General features: G+C 37.1%; 1 protein-coding gene across 5 annotated transcripts in view; it reads right to left on the reverse strand.

Moving 5' to 3' along the window:
* The window catches only part of ARHGAP24 (Rho GTPase activating protein 24), a 554,910-nt gene that overhangs the window by 264,823 nt on the left and 272,863 nt on the right, over nt 1–17,224 (reverse strand). For all 5 annotated transcript variants that reach the window (XM_070393355.1, XM_070393371.1, XM_070393389.1 and 2 more), the window contains exon 3: nt 2,940–3,027. In XM_070393355.1, the coding sequence (XP_070249456.1) occupies nt 2,940–3,027 (88 nt within the window). The remainder of the gene's footprint in view (nt 1–2,939; nt 3,028–17,224) is intronic.

Genomic DNA, 17,224 nt, shown 5'->3' on the forward strand with positions numbered 1-17,224 from the left:
AAGCTTAAAGCCTGTACAGAAATATACTACCCAAAGTAATAAATAATATAGCCTGACTCGTAGAATTGTAGTAAGATGCCCAATTCTATTGAAAAATCTTGTTTTCTTATTTGCACATGATTGCTTAATATCATAAGATATTTCGGACTAAAGCAAAAACAAAACAAAGATCTGGGAACTATAAAGATATATACACATGTCATAAACTCTCTTTCTCCCTCTATATATAGGGTGGGGCAAAAGTAGGTTTACAGTTGTGAGTATGTGAGGCACAGTATTAATAAAGCTATTGTAGTCTGACCTGCATGGCTCAGAGGTTGAATGTCGACCTATGAACCAGGAAGTCACAGTTCAGTTACGAGTCAGGGCACATGCCCAGATTGTGAGCTCAATCCCCAGTGTGCAGGAGGCAACCAATCAATGATTCTCTCTTATCATTGATGTTTCTATCTCTTTCTCCCTCTCCTTTCCTCTCTGAAATCAATAAAAATATATTTAAAAAATAAAGCTATTGTAATAATCATAACCTGCATGTCTTTTTCCATATGGACAACTATAAACCTATATTAGCCTACCCTGCTTGTACACACACACACACACACACACACACACACTCACACAAATGTGTATGTACATAGTACTATAATATTTGTCAAAGGGCTTCCTGGATGCTATTACGTGTTTTAGATACCATTATAGGCATGTGGGATTAAGGTATCCTATTAATGGCTATCCCTTAGGTAGTTGGGCCTAAGGTGCATGTCCATAGAGACGGAATAGTGATGGTTCTGTAAGCATCATCTGCAGCATGGGTTTTTAGAAGTGGTGATCAAGAGAATTTCACAGAGAAAGCAATGTAGAATAAGTATGTGTTATGATGATACGCCTTCAGTATGAAGAGGATTCTGTGTATGACAATGACCACATTTTCATCATTTTTCCTGTCTCCTATCCTTTCTGATAAAAGAAATCACTATTGCACTTCACAGGCTCCCCTCATCAAACTATTTCACAATTGGAAATCTCAGAAAATATCATCTTGTCATTCCCATTTGCAAAAAGAAACCATGTCATTCTATTCCTGAGTAATCCTGATTTTGCAAAAATTGATAAAAATCATGTGATACAGATCCCCACATTTCATACAAATACAGTAGCATTTGCCTGAAATTCCATCCTGATGTCAGGGGCCCACCAATAAACCCCCAATGACCAAGATTAATGGCGCAGACACTGAATTCTCACTGTGATTTTCCAAATCCCTCTTCAAAGAAACATTTGACACAATTCTCTTGTCACTTCAGAATTATAAATCCTAATTTAGAAGCTACACATATTGAACTAATGATTCAGGAAGCATCTTTTCAAATGAGCTCTGGGCTCATTTGTTTTGAAAGAACAACCTTCAGATTCCACATCATAGAGTCTTGAGCTACTTAAGCTTTGCTCATCAAAAGCCATTATTTCATGTGCACTACATATGCAACACATGCCCTAGAACAGCAATCTTGGAGGGACTTCCTGAGCTCAAAGACACAGCTGTCTCTAGAAGTCTTGACAATATCCATTTATATTACATCAGAACAATAGAAAGATAGAATCTCTACACAGTAGTAGACCTTTAGAATTATATTGGAGATAAAGAGCCAAAGCTGTCAGTTTAATACCAGGCTCATTTAAAAGCCAACGGGCCCTAATGTTTGAGGATAAATAGGGAAAGAAATTTCCACTACTGATACTTCAAAGACTTTGCAACATCTGGAATTTGGTTCCATGCAGAGTATTCCACTAAGAAGTCAGTATAAAAAAGCTCTTAATAGGGCAAACAAGATTCAGGTTTCTTGCAATATGTTCTCCTTGGAGGAAACAAATAACACAATGCATCTGACTAACCTTTCTGCACTTCAGCTGCATTAATTAACATTTAGTCATGGATTCCACTGTGAGCCAGATGAACTCAATGCTACAGCTGTTTTCATTGAGGAGAAAAATATGCTTTCACATTTTAGATTCCCAACATTTATAAATCTGGGGGAAATATTTTGTTGACTGCCTCTGTGCCAGCTTTATTGATATGAATTACATATTAGTCACCCAAATAAATTAAAACTCACCCCTAGACTATGAGTAAATCAATGTCAATAACACATCAACTGGGTCATTCAAAGCCAATGCTACAAAAAGTACATCCCTCTCTTTTTCTTACATTACGGATTAAGGAAGGGCTAAAAAACACATCCAAAAAGTAGCTGATGGCCTTGAAGAAATTGTTGCTGGGTGAGTTAAAGGTTTAAGTGAAAACCAGGTACTCTGAGAAGGATGAATGAAGATGACTAGAAAATAAAATGAACAGATGTTGAAGAAATTTAACTGCAGGATCTGATAACTTGGCAGAGGCATCCTCAACTTTACAAGCCAAACATATGGAAGTGGTTGGTTGGGAACAAAGTTGGGTACTGAACTGCAACATTTTGTTAGTTGTTGAAGGAGGTTTTTTCCTTTCTTTTGTTTTTATAGCAAAGGCTTCTTTACAATGTCATTTTATGAGGAAATTATGGCAGTAAATCAGCTGGACAATGCAGTCTACCTATAATACCTTGCTAAAATTTTCATATTGCAAGAAACTTGTCTCCAATAGTGTCTTAGCAATGTTGTGTCTTGACTTCTGGTCACTCTGGAGTCTGTGGACAGATGGATATCCAATAATCACGTGGCCATGTGTTTTTTTGTGTGTGTGCGCGTGCTAATGCTCATTTGTATCAAGTGTAGAAGCCTGGAGTCATTATCTCTGTAAATAGGAACCAAATTTGATACTTGCCTCCTCAAATTAATGTTCTCTTCATGCTTGACAATTTTCAATCATAAAGGCTGTCTGACTTGTTTTCACCTTTACCAATATGGAACAGCAACAATGCAATCAAACCAGAAAACCATCTTACCTGGAACTACTTCAAAAAGGAATTTCCCTGGACTCTCTTCATTGCAGGGATGTTCCAGGACTTTATTTCCAGGCAGAAAAATGGCACCCTGTGAACACAAATGCCCCAAACATCAACATCATCAGGTGGCAAATATTAAATAGTATCATCATCATAATCATCATCAGTGAATAGTCAAGGTGCATCTATAACTAACATATCGTAACGCACCTGACTCATTTATATTCCCAACTAATCAAAAATCATGTAACAGAATCATATTCATTCAACATATAACAAATTCTTGTTGACCATCTAATATGTATGAGATAGTGTTAGGTACCAGATCCATTTTAAGCACCAATGTATTAAATGCATTTCTGCATGCCAAAATTTTTACTAAACATTCTATCAACATATTAATTGTTAGAATAATCTTATGAGGTAGGTATATTTTCCCCACCTATAGTTGTGAAAACCAAGGCAGAGACAATAAATAACTTAGTCAACGTTACCATAGGTTTCTCTTAATTGTCCGTTCTCTTTTCTGTTAAATTTCTCTCTCTTTAGCGGATCATTCTCATGGTTCTGAGACATGTTTAAAAGTTTATCCTATTAAATAATTTAGACTCCAGCTCCCCCTCCAGCTATCATCTTTTTATCCCTTTGCCTAGCATAGTTATCTACACTGAATCTATATCCTTGTATGTATCCACTGTACTCTAGTTTGTGCACCCATAATTCCAATTACATGATTCTCACAATCTTCATGCTTGACAATTTTCAATCATCAGTGAACTTGACTTCCCAGGAGCTTTCAGCATTATTAACTATGCTTTTTTGAAGCACCTACTTTCCATGGCTTCTTGGTATTTTTCAATGATTTTTTAAAATTACTAAATACATTGCAAATATTCAGCCTAATTAAGACCTTTCTTTTATATATAGGTTTGAAATCTATATGATTTCTATAAAAAGTGATAAGATCAGTTTTTTCAATTACAAGTTTATTTTACTTAATTAAATGATCTTGTGAAGTAATTAAATTTGTGATTTAACTTAGTTTTAGAACATAGCATCTAACCTTCCAGGTAGATACAATATTCATTTATGCATGCAGGTATGTGAATATGTGTGTCTATATGTCTCCTGTTTAATTCTATGCCTTTTGGCTCTGCTTGGGATATTAAACTGTACATGTGTTTTATAAAGTAAATTCAAGCCACTCTCCTGAATAAACAATTCTCCTGCACCCTCCGCCCCCTCCCAGGCCACCAGATCTTCCCTCCACTCATCGCTCTCTCTACCTCAGGAGACAACTCTTTATAAATTCCAAAAAAACAGGCTGCAGGTTGGGTTTGACAGGCCATAGCAGGAGGTCAGAAGACAAGATAATTATTGACTTGTCTTCTCCATGTGAGGCAGCAATTTGGCCCTAGTTCCCTGGGCAGCTGCCTTAGTCCACATATCCTTAAACTTGTAGGCTCCTTAAGGTTCCTGTAGAGCTAAGAGTGGTAATGGGTTCCTCCCTGTTTTTAGCCCCAGGATGTTTTTCACTGTCTGTTAGTTTCTATTAACCTTTGCAACACTTTGTCACAAACCCTCCAATTACTACTTTTGAGGTGGAGACATCAATTTCTTGCTGGGATCATAAGTGACAAATAGCCAGGGCACAAGTACGCTGTGTTTTCTAAGAAAGAGCAGATTACCCCATGATGTTCAATATGCCTCACGACAAATGATCAGAATGAAGAAACTCAGGAATAAAAAGGGATGTAAACTTTATCGTAAGAATTCCATACATATGGCGATAATTACATGTCAAGAATTAATCAGCATATTCAGAATGAAATCATACTTATTTCTATCCCTCCTGGGGACTATTCCTTTTTGTAAAGAATCTTTAAAGTTTGAAAATGGGATACTATGTTAAACAAATTGTTTTATACTTTGACAGCTAAGAGTTGGCAAAAGAAACAGAATTCAAACCACACTAGTATTTTGTTTTCAGCTAACATTGCTACTAGAAAAGAAACTCATCTCTAGTTAGTGTCAGATCACCGAACCCAAACCACAGGACTTGGGGGTAAGGCTAGATGATGTTGAAAATAAGCAGGGTGATCTTATTCTCTGACATTTGGATTGGAAAATGTATTCATGTGCAGTAGCTGTGTCAGTTGCATAAGCACAATGCTGAGATATTCTTTCCAGCATGAACGATGATTATGAGCATCACTTGGAACTAGGTGAAGTCTGAGCTTATATAAAAATATACATTAAAATATGCATATTTATAATGCAAATAGACTGATGTTTAATAAAATGAGGGCAAGGTGAAATAAATATTATTCAACCATGTTTATTTGAGTTATGTAAGTTGGTTTGATTTTTTTCTTTGTCGCAAACAATTTCATTAATCTATTCAACAAATTTGTATTAAACAACACCTAGTATGCGCCAGGCCTTATCCGAGGCACAGAGACTATAATAGTGAGAAAGTCCAACAATGCCCTTTCTTGCATTTCTGGATTTTAAAATTATTCAGGGAAGGCAGAAAACTGAAAAAAAAATACAGATAAGCCCCCAATATGAAACGAAAACACATTACATATGATTATGAAAGAGCTCTGGCCACTTAATAATCAACCAATCATGATGAAGTGTGTGTTCAGTAAATCTATTCTGGAGCTGAGCTGTCTAGGCTCAGATTCCCACTCTATACCCATTGGTGAAGTGACTTCAGGCAAGATACCCATCCTCTCTATTCCGCAGGCTCTTCATCCTTAAATTGGGATAAAGGTAGAACCTACTTCATAAGTGTGAACAGACTAATACCCATGTAGTTTGTAGAAAAATGCCTGAGACAGATTATTTTTAGCTGACAAAAGATTTTTTAGTATTTTTAATACTGACAAAAAATATATTTCTTATATTCCAGAAGGCTCAAAGATATTTTAGGCCCACATTTTTTCTAACCCCCAAATGATGACGCGATTCTAACCCCCAAATGATGACGCGATTCTATGTGTATAGATTCTATACACATCTGCTAGTATTATCATCTAGTTGAGTAAACTAATTAGAAATTTTGAAGTCAATTTTTACTGACCATCATGTTTGCAAGGCTAGACTAATCAAAACAAACAAACTTCTAATTAACAACCATAATAATATATAGCATAGCATAATGATGTTGATAATGATGATTGCTAATGTTACTCATTGTTAAACAAATGAGTGTGCCATTATATTATTAATTCACTCAGTGACTCTGTGGCATAGGTATCTCTCACTTTATAGAGGAGGACAATACAGCTCACGGAGCACCTAACAAAAAGCCTGGCTTTGTGAACTCCTAACCTATTTGTGTGAACAAAAAAGGGAAGGAATAAATGAATGCAAGCTGCTTTAAGGATTTTATCTTTAAGTATTAACCCAATTTATGTTCCTATTTCTAACCAATGACTGCTATTGAAAAGAGTTTGAAGTTTTATAGTTACCAAGTCTCTTCTTGCCCTCTGAAATTATTTACTCTCATACCTAGGATGCTGCCAGAAAGACAAGAGAGGAGAAACTTGCAAATTGGTATAATTTTTGAATTAACCGAAGTAATTCTGGTGTGCAAAATGGGGAATACTAACCTAAACATTGTTTTAAGCTGTCTTTTAGAGAAAATAGCATGATATTTATATCATGTGCAAACTTTGCAATGTACTATTTTTTCCTCAGCTAATAAAACACATAAGAGCAAGTAATACACATAACATTGTCCAACTGTTATTTAAATGAACAATGACAGACATAATAGCATGAAGTTATTTCTGAATAAATAGAAATAAACTCTCTATAGAGATGTCTCATTTTGCTGTTTTTTATTATAAACTGCAAACTTAGCACTTGAGAAGCATTTGTCATTCTGGGTTCATTTTAATTTTAAAACAGTATTTGCATAATATTACATATGTTCAGATCCTAAGAAGCTAATAGAATGCCACTAATTGTGATGGAGAAAAATATGTACAGTGTTTGGATGAAATTATTTAAAAGCTTTTAACGCTTATTTTCATACACAAGGATCCTGTACCCCCTGTGAACTCTCCCTCTGGACAGAACAGAAGTACATGAAATTCCTTCCAGAGTCCTTCTGCGCTAACAGTTTCCCTGGGAACATAATCACCACCATTCTAGCTACATTTAAGTCACTTCTATTTGACCACATGTTTTTGATTCTTTGGAAAATGGGCAAATTCCTTGACTGTGGAGGAAAAAACAGATTAGATATATGGGAAAGGAAGGGATTATTATTCTAAAACCAAAATTCTATAATCATACTCAAAATTTGTAGAGACCTTAGAAATTACCTTTCTCAGGCTTATCTAACATATGAATCTCTGTAATACGGAAGGCATTCTGAACTTGCTCAAACCATCTCTTATTTCCCTACTTAAGGTGTCCCATGCCATTTGGAAAGATTGCAATTGGGGGAAAAAAACACTCAAATGTTGATACAAAGTCCATCCCCCTAACAATTTATACTCCACATTCTTCCCTTCAGAGAGAAATGCCCCTTTTCTGTCTTGGATCATCACAGCCAATTTCTACTGAGAATTACTATGTGCCAGGACTGTGCTGTATACTGTTATCTTCTGAAACCCTATGTGTAGGGACGATTATAACTATTTTACAGAAGGAGTGCTGAAGCATAAATAAGTTGAATAGCTGCAGCTGGTAAAGCACAGAGATAGAATTTGACCCAAGCTCCCTTCCTAAACCTGTATATTCCTTATGTGAGAGGAAGCTACAATGTGATTTATTGGTTCATTCACTTATTTGTTTATTCGTCAACCATATGTGTAATAGGTATTATATATTGAGGATGCCTAATACTTAGGTAAAAAATGAAATTGTTAATGTAGGTAATCCTTGAATAGCCAGGTCATAGTTTTATTTTGCTAAGTTTTTCCTATTTTTTTTTTAAATTTCAATAATGAGCATCTATTACTTGTTTAATAATAAAAACATACGAATATATTTTTAAAGCAAATAAAAATGACAGAAGGAGGCAAGTTTGGATGGGGCATTTTGTCATCTCAAAATTAGGCTTCTGCCTTGAAATAAAGACTGTGGAAGGCAGTTCTAGAAAATGTCTAAATATAGTCCAGTACTCTGAGTAATGGCCACCCATAGATATCAAGTCCGGATCCCTGGAACCTATAAATGTTATCTTATCAGGAAAAAAGGTTTCTGCAGACATGATTAAATTAAGGATTCTGACAGAGTTATCCTGGATTGTCTGGGTAGACCTTAAATTCAGTCACAAGAGCCCTATGACAGAGAGACGGGGAGACGATGCACACGCAGAGGAGAGGGCGAAATGGAAATAGAGGCAAAAGTTGGAATGACACGGTCTTAGGCCAGGAAATGCTGGAAGTCACAAAGCCAAAGTAGTTCCCTCCTAGAGCCTCTGAGGGGGGTCTGGGCCTACCTACACCTTGATTTTGAACTTCCAACATACAGAACTGAGAATTAATTTCAAAGAGTAAAGACTGAGGGATCTCAGGGAAGAGATCAAACAAAGGACTTATATGCATATATGCATTACCCATGGACACAGACAATAGTGCTGTGAAGGGCTAGGGAGGTAGGTGGGGGGTACAGAGGGTCAGTAGGTGGAAAAAGGAACATCTATAATACTTTCAATAATAAAGATAAAATTTTAAAAAATAGTAAATGTCTGTTGTTTTCAAACCACCAAGTTTGTTGTAATTTGCTGCCGAAGTCAAAGAAAACTAATACAAATACAACATATTTTGAAACAAACCCTTCAGTGACCCCTTGGGAGGAGCCTGTAAACAGCTGAGGCTTTAAAAGGAGTTCACTGCTCATTCTCAAGTGCTGGTGAGTGGCTCTAACTTTGACTTAGCCAATGATTTTTGGGAAGAATCCACATTGTTCAAGGGACTCAAATAGGTTGTAGCCAAGGAAAATCCCTCCTCACCCGATCCTCAACTCTCAGTAGGAGCAAGTGTCACATTCTCATCCTGGACAAAAGACCCGGGGCAAGGTTAGGAGTCATTTGGAGAGAACTGAGCTCACTTGATAATCTTTCTCAATCAATTACTGGGCCCTTGACCTTGTATTTGGTATCCAATAATACATGCCATTTGATAACACTTATTATTTCTCAACTAGAATATGAAAGGTCAGCTGCTCAGGGAATGATAAATGCCAAAGATTCAAAGTCTATGGCAGTAGGAGAGAAAACAACAAGAAAAGTGTTTTTTTTTTTTTTTTTTTTTTGCAGTTTATGTCTTGTTATAAGATACAAAGAGGGGAAAGTCATCTATATTAATAAAAGGGTGCCCTAACCGTTTTGGCTCAGTGGATAGAGCAGCAGCCTGTGGACTGAAAGGTCCCAGGTTCGATTCCCGGTCAAGGGCATGTACCTTGTTTGCGGGCACATTTCCAATAGGAGGTGTGCAGGAGGCAGCTGATTGATGTTTCTCTCTCATCAATGTTTATAACTCTCTATCCTTCTCCCTTCCTTTCTGTAAAAAATCAATAAAATATATTTAAAAAATAATAATAAAAGGGTAATATGCTAATTAGTTCGTACATCATTCCAAATGAAGCTGGATCCAGAGAGAAGCCCGGATCCGGGTGCCAGAGGGAAGCTGGTGCTATAGCCGGAGGAAGGAAGGCCAACTCTTGCATATATATGAATGAGCTTTAATATATAGAAAAATATATATAAATGGACTTTAATATATAAAAAATATTTTAGTCGATATAGCTTATTTTTATAGCTGCATAATACTCCATTATTCATGTTTCCCATATATGATCTCTATATGAGGATATATTATATATTATAAAGAGAAAGGATAGTTTAGTTTAGAAATACACATTCATATACTATATTTTAAGTAAGAAAGAAAAGATACTAAGAAATATATTTGCATTTGCCTTGACTCACATAAAACAGTCACGGGAATAATACTCACGAATCTAATCAAAGTAGTTACCTATCAGGAGTGTGAGGGCAGCAGAATAAGAATGGATGGAAAATAAGACTTTTCTTGTGAACATTTACTACAGTTTTGATTTTGAAATTTTATGAATGTTTTATGTATTTATAAATTATATTAAAAAGGAATATAGTATGCAAATAAAAATTTCACAAAAATGTTAGTACTTTTCTCTATATAGTTGAATTTTTAAAAATTCTTTATACATTTCCTCCATAATTTCTATAGTGCAAGAATATTACTTTAAAATTTTTTATTTTATTAATCTTTTGGAGAGATAGGAAGGCAGAGAGAGAGAAAGAGAGAGAGAGAGAGAGAGAGAGAGAGAGAGAGAGAGAGAGAAACATTGATTTGCTATTCCACTTATTTATGCATTCATTGGTTGTTTCTTGTATGTGCCCTGAGCAGGGATTGAACCTGCAACCTTGACATATTGGGACGGCACTCTGGCCAGGATAGAATATTACTTTTTTAATTAAAAAACAAAACAAAATACCCTTTTGTATTAAAAATAGTTTTAATTCATTCACAGTGTTAAAGACATAGCTAGTGGACTCTATATTATTCTAGATGTATGAAGGCACCTACTTGGGAGCTGAGAGAGAGAATGTTTTTAATTTAATTTTGACCTTTCTTGGCAAACAGCTAGCCTTCTTGCTTAACAAAATAATCTCAGGAGAAAATATCAGTGACTAAAGTTTTGGATTCAATGCTCTAATATTTTTCATCTTGTAAGTTCCATTGATTTTATAGTTGTTCTCACGCAATTTGTTTGTTCCTGGCTCCTGCCCTAACCCACTCAAATGTCATTGATTTTTTCATCTTCTTTCAAAATACTGACTTGGCCCCTATGATTAAGAAGCAACAAGCTTCAATTCCAAATATGCATTTCCATCCTGCTCCTGTCTGATTAACCAGAAACAATGACTGTGGTAAGGCAATTAAAATTTAGTTTAATTTGTGATAGTTAAAATTAACATGTCTTCCCCCTTCTAAAATATATAAAATTAAAATTATTTTTAATATCTACTTTAACATGCATTGCTTTCCTATACTTAAGGCACTATAACAGAACACAAGCATCGAGCAAGGCCAGATATCATGACAATGATAAAATCAGAATGCCACGTCAATTTTTATTGCATTTCTCTGAGTCAGACAATGTTTTGAGTGCCGGAGATAAAGCAGCATAGAAAGTGGACAGTTTTCCTGTTCTCACAAAGGTTACATTTTAATGAAGGAAGAAATAAATATGTCCATTCATACATAAATAAATTTTAAAACATAAGGGAATTATTCACACAAAGTGCTGTGTACTATAGTTAATTAAAATAGGGTGTATGTTTGAAAGTGCCTGGGTAGCTACTTTGGAATAATTATTCTCCGAGCTGGTGACATTTTAGCTGAGATCTTAATGCTAAGGAAAGTCTATCCACGTGAAGATGAAGAGTGGTTTACGTCTAAGAGGAAGGCAGGGGTGATCAGGCCGCACTTCATAAGCTAAGGTTGTGTTTGGATGTTTATTTAAGTGCAATGAGGAGCCATTGAAGGATTTTGAGCATGGTATCATCTGAATTTTATTTTGCAAAGAACACACAGGTTATTGAATAGAAAATGGATTGTTGAAGGGCAAGAGTGGAAACAGGAGTCCAGGCTAGTTCAGGATAGAGAAGATGAAGACCATTAAGATGAAGACCAGTAGTGTTATTTGGATTATGTTTTGGAAGTAAACAGGAGTTGGTAATGTCTTAGATGTGAGGCTTAAGGAAAGAAAGAACTATAATGCCTAGAATTGTGTTTGAGCATTAGAGCACCGGATCGTCTAATGATAGGAAAGATAGAGAAAGAGAGAAACAGGATTTGGGGGGAAATTAAGAGTTCAGCCATATTCAGTTTGAAACACTCATTAGACATAGGAAACTGGCAAGTAGAATGTTTGATATATAAGTCTCAAGTTCCAGACATAGATTCAAGAGATTTAGTTTTGAGAGCCATCAAACTTTAAATTGTATTTGAAGGCACAGAATTAATTAAAGTAATCTAGGGAAGAATGTGTGGACTGGCAAGGTAGGGAGTCAAGGGAAGATCTCCAGGGCAGGCCTGTATCTGGTAGACCTATAGAGGAGGGAGCCAGAAAGAAGGCTGAGGAGGGTCCAGAGAATTAGGAGGGGCAGGTACAGGATCCTGAAAGCTGCATCTTCCTCCATCATCTGTTGAACACTCCAGTGAAAAGGCATTATCTTGAAAAAGATCATTCCATGATGGTTAGCTCTGGTCCTTTCCAAGTTCTACTTTATACCAAGTCGAAATCTGACTCTGGATATCCTCTGCCCACTCAACCCCCTCCACAACGATTGGCTAATAATACTCTATGGCTCTGGACATCTTTACCATGCCCACATCAAGTCCACCCCCCCCTTTTATTTTATTTTATTTTTTGCTTTTTTTAGTTAATTCTCACCTGAGGATATTTTTTTTTCTAATGATTTTGGGAGAGAATGGAAGAGAAGAAGGGTGGGGGAAAGGGAGAGAGAAAGAGAGAGAGAGAAACAGCAATGCAAGAGAGACACATCAATTGGTTGCCTCCCGCATGCCCTGACAGAAACCACATCCTTACCAGGGGCTGAGGGTGGGGAGAAAAAGATTATGAAAGGACACGGGAATTTTTGTGGAGTAAGGTAACTATCCCATACTTTAACTACAGTGGTGATTACATAGTTGTATGTAAATAATAACTCAATAAACCTGACTTTTTAAAAAGGGGGATAAGAGATCAACCAAAGGACTTGTATCCATGCATATACGCATAGCCACTGGACACAGACACTAGCGGGGTGAGGGCTTGTGCTGGGGGTGGGGGTGGTCGGGGAGCTGGCAATGGGGGAAAGGGAGACATACGTACTACTATATGTAATACTTCAGATAATAAATAATTTAAAAATGAAATGGTCTGGTTTACACTATTAAGAGAAATAAAAGTGCAGTGTCACTGATGCTCTGGGGCTTGGAGAGCTTCTCACTGCTGCCAGGTCAGTCACCCTCATCTCTAGCCCAGTGTTGAGGCTCCTCTGCAATCTCCCACTGTCCCTGAGCACATTATCTGTGGTAGCCTCTGTACACATCTCTCTCATCAGAATGATCTACCCATACCCTATGAAATAAGGTTGTCAAGTTTTTCTAACAGGATTGCTTATTTACTCTTTTACTCTTTATTCTCATCTAAGTAATATGCTCAAAGAGAGGAGTTATGAACATTATGCATTTTGCAAGCTTCTCCACAATATCTATCACATTCCATGCAGAGAAAAGAATGACATCAGATGATAGGTACTCAAAAATATTTGTGGAATGAGTAAATAAATTGAATTTTAAAAAACACATGATTGACCTTATTATTTAACTATGGCTTTTGGGTGACCAGGCAACTTTGACTTGAATTTTCCTATTTCCTATCCTGACTTGATAGGATCTGTTTTTAATATAAACAAAAGATAAAATTTCCTTCCCAGCTTCATTGTTGTCAGCAATGACCCAATTGTCTCAGTCATAATGTTGGTTGGATCGTTAGTTTATTTTCATTCATTTTTCTCCTTTATCCTGTCCATATGCAGGCTTCTCTTCTCTTTTCTTTCCCACGAGTAACCTTTCCTTTTACACGGGTCTCTGATGATCTCACTGACAGCTCCTGACCTACACTTTATGTCATGCACTACTGACCTTACACAGAGCCAAGGAGAGTCTTCATGAACATATCTTGCACTTATTAGACTCAAAGAGTGGCCTTTAAGGGTCATTTGCAACAAGTTGAATTTGTGTTTATGCTTACTCACAGGCTGTTAATGAAGCTGGGCAGGTGTTAGTCTGTAGATACTAGAACTTCAACACACAAATAAGTCACATAAAAGTAAGCATCATCTACATTTTCACAATAATGAAAGCTGAGGTTAAGTGTTCAAAACTGAGTACAAATGTTGCTGTAAATTAAATGTGAACTTAATTTTGACTGTCTAGTCATGTACTCTAAGAACTATCTCAATTATGATACATCAAGATTCACAAACCCTTATCTGACCAGCTCAGTGGTTAAATGTTGACCTACGAACCCAGCAGGTCACGGAGGTCACAGTTTGATTCCCAGTTAGGGCACATACCCGGGTTGTGGGCTCCATCCCTAGTAAGGGGTGTGCAGGAAACAGTTGGTCAATGATTCTCTCTCATTATTGATGTTTCTATCTCTCTCTCCCTCTCCCTTCCTCTCTGAAATCAATAAAAATAAAACTTTAAAAAAGGGAGTAAAAGACTCACAAACTCCCCAAACAAATAAACATAAACATTTATCTATCTGATTTTTTTTTTTTGCATTATACTGAAGAACTTATTGATGATATAGGTAAAAAAAATACTAAATTGAAAATAAGTTATTTTTATCTTTTCTTAAAACACTAATACAGTAAAGGATATTGAAATATTTCAGCTAAAATACATGTGAAAATGACTAAATTGACATCTATTTACTATGATGCTAGGAAGTAACTTGAAATAATCATTTTAATGCATATATTATTCTAATTTTAAGAAAACTGCATATGTAAATATAAGGTACATCTGTTTCTGTTACCAAAATAGAAGAGTAGATGTTTTTTAAAAACTTGTTTCACTTCTCTCTTTCATTCTGCCTCTTTACCCAAACATAAAAGAGTATATACTTCCCTTTTTAAGTTCCTCCTCTCCCTTCATTTTATCTATATACTCATGTGTAATAGTCATAAAGAGAGGAGCTTTATTACATTTGGGTACTTATATTTCATACACATGCATGTTATAACCAGAGAGAGAGAAAAAGAGAGATGTGCATATTCACAGACTGAATTTGGATGAGACAGAGTGGAGTGTAGATGAAATACCCTTCAGAAGGAGAAATATGCACAATGGGACTGGTGGGACTTTTGAACAGCCTTCTTTAGGCTGAGGAACTGGGTCCAAATCTCTGGTTATTTGTCCTCTCAGACGAGACGTGAAGGAAGTGTGATATGACCACACTGCAGATGGTTTGGGTGATCAGCTTTCAAAAAAGAATTTTATTAAATCCACCTACCACATGTTTTCAGTCATATGGAGCTCTCATTTTATTATACAAGCATACAAGTACACATATGCAGATGTACAGGCCTGTACATGTCTACGGATCTTGATGTCACAAACCCTATAGTTTGTGCTAATGTGAGAGTTTTCCTGGTTGCTAAACATCTGTCAAGACCACACAAGAAATTCTCAATCTTAAAAAAAGTTGCAATCAAAGATTATCTGACGAGATAGAATATGAAATGAATATGACAGCTGTTCCAAATTCTTGATTTATAAATGTTATATATTTTACAGAAAGATGCATCCATGTATAATACACAGTTTTTTTTAAAGATGCAAACAACAGAAATAAAAACAAAGAAATAACTGGTGCCAATACCTAATTTCAAACTTCCAGCATCTAGAACTGGGAGGAAATAAATTTGAGTTGTCTTTTTAAAAAGTAGCTAGTGGTTATCAGGCAATAAATACAACAGATAATGAGTTCATAACAATAAATTAGGTATCAATTCTAGTGTGGCCATATTTAAGAAGAAATATAAGTAGCTGATGGAAACAGTGATAGCAGAAGCAGTTAGTCTTAGCTCCACTTTCTATAATTTTTTTTCTTTAAAATTCCTGTAATTATAGTGAAAGACTAATAAAATGTCCCAAAGTTTTTCACATCTTTTTCTTACAATGGAATATTTATTCCTTTTCAAGGTCAACACAATTAATTTCCAATATAGAAAGCTCTATAGGAATAAATATTGCAAATTATATCTGCATCAAAAAATAATACAATAGTTTGGAATTATCAGAAAGACGTGGTTTATTTATCTTTTGCCTGCTGATAGACTATAAAAGGGAAATTCTCACACAGGGCACATGCCAAAATTTTCCATTTTTTTTGTCTCAATGGTATCTTAAATTACCACACATGCACAGTTTACTTTGTATCAAACTCTCAATAATAGAAGTTTTAAAAAATGGAATCAATATAAAATTACTTAATCATTAAGAACAGAAGCAATGTATTCAAGTACTTACTTATCTCCACCTGGATGTCTGACTAATTGACATTTTAAAACTCAACATTTTAAAACTCAGGACTGAGCTTCTCATCCTACCGCCCCACCCCCACCCGCCTCCTGCCACCATCACCACCATCTGCAAAGTGGGTCTTGTAATCGTTCCTATCTCAGTTGAGGGCAATTTGGTCCTTCAAGTTGTTCAGCCTCAATTCCTAAAATTATCCTTGACTTCCCTCTTTTACACTCATATCCAGTGCAAGAACAACTCCTGTTGACTTTGTCTTCAAAATACAACCACAATTGGTCAGCTTCTAATTACCCTTACTATATGATCAGTTTAGGACAGTAAAAATCATTGTTTTGAAATCTTAATCCAGTTTTACAATGTAGGGTTTTTGAATACTTCTTAATGCTCAATATATATATATATATACTAGAGGCCCGATGCACAAAAATTTGTGCACTCGGAGGGGAGAGGGGGTTCCTCAGCCCATCCTGTGACCTCTCACAGTCTGGGACCCCTCAGGAGATAATGACCTGCTGGCTTAGGCCTGCTCCTGGGTGGCAGAGGGCAGGCCCAATCCCTAGGTGCAGCCCCTGGTCAGGCTCAGAGCAGGGCCGATTGGGGAGTTGGGGCACTGCCCCCTGTCATGCACAGAGCAGGGCGGATCGGGAGGTTGCGATGCCACCCTCAGTCACGCTCAGGGTAGGGCTGATTGGGGGGTTGGGGCACCGCCCCCTGTCACACTCAAGGCAGGGTCGATAGGGAAGTTGTGGCGCCACCCCCTGTAATGCACAGAGCAGGGCCCATCAGGGGGGTTGGGGCTCCGTATCCTGTCACACACAGAGCAGGGTCAATCAGGGGGTTGAGGAGCTCCCCCCTGTCACTCACAGAGTAGGGCCGATAGGGGAGTTGGGGCACCGCCCCCTGTCATGCACAGAGCAGGGTGGATCAGGGGGTTGGGGCGCTGCCCCCTGTCATGCAGGGAGCAGGGCCCATCAGGGGGGTTGGGGCTCCGTACCCTGTCACACACAGAGCAGGGCCCATTAGGGGGTTGGGGAGCTTTCCGTTACGCACAGAGCAGGGCCCATCAGGGGGTTGAGGAGCTCGCCCTGTCACTCACAGAGTAGGGCTGATAGGGGAGTTGGGGCACCGCCCCCTGTCACACACAGAGCAGGG

The sequence above is a fragment of the Myotis yumanensis genome, unplaced genomic scaffold (genome assembly GCF_028538775.1).
Source record: "Myotis yumanensis isolate MYYU_CA2020_CCGP unplaced genomic scaffold, mMyoYum1.0.hap1 SCAF_1, whole genome shotgun sequence".
In the NCBI taxonomy this organism is placed as follows: domain Eukaryota; kingdom Metazoa; phylum Chordata; class Mammalia; order Chiroptera; family Vespertilionidae; genus Myotis; species Myotis yumanensis.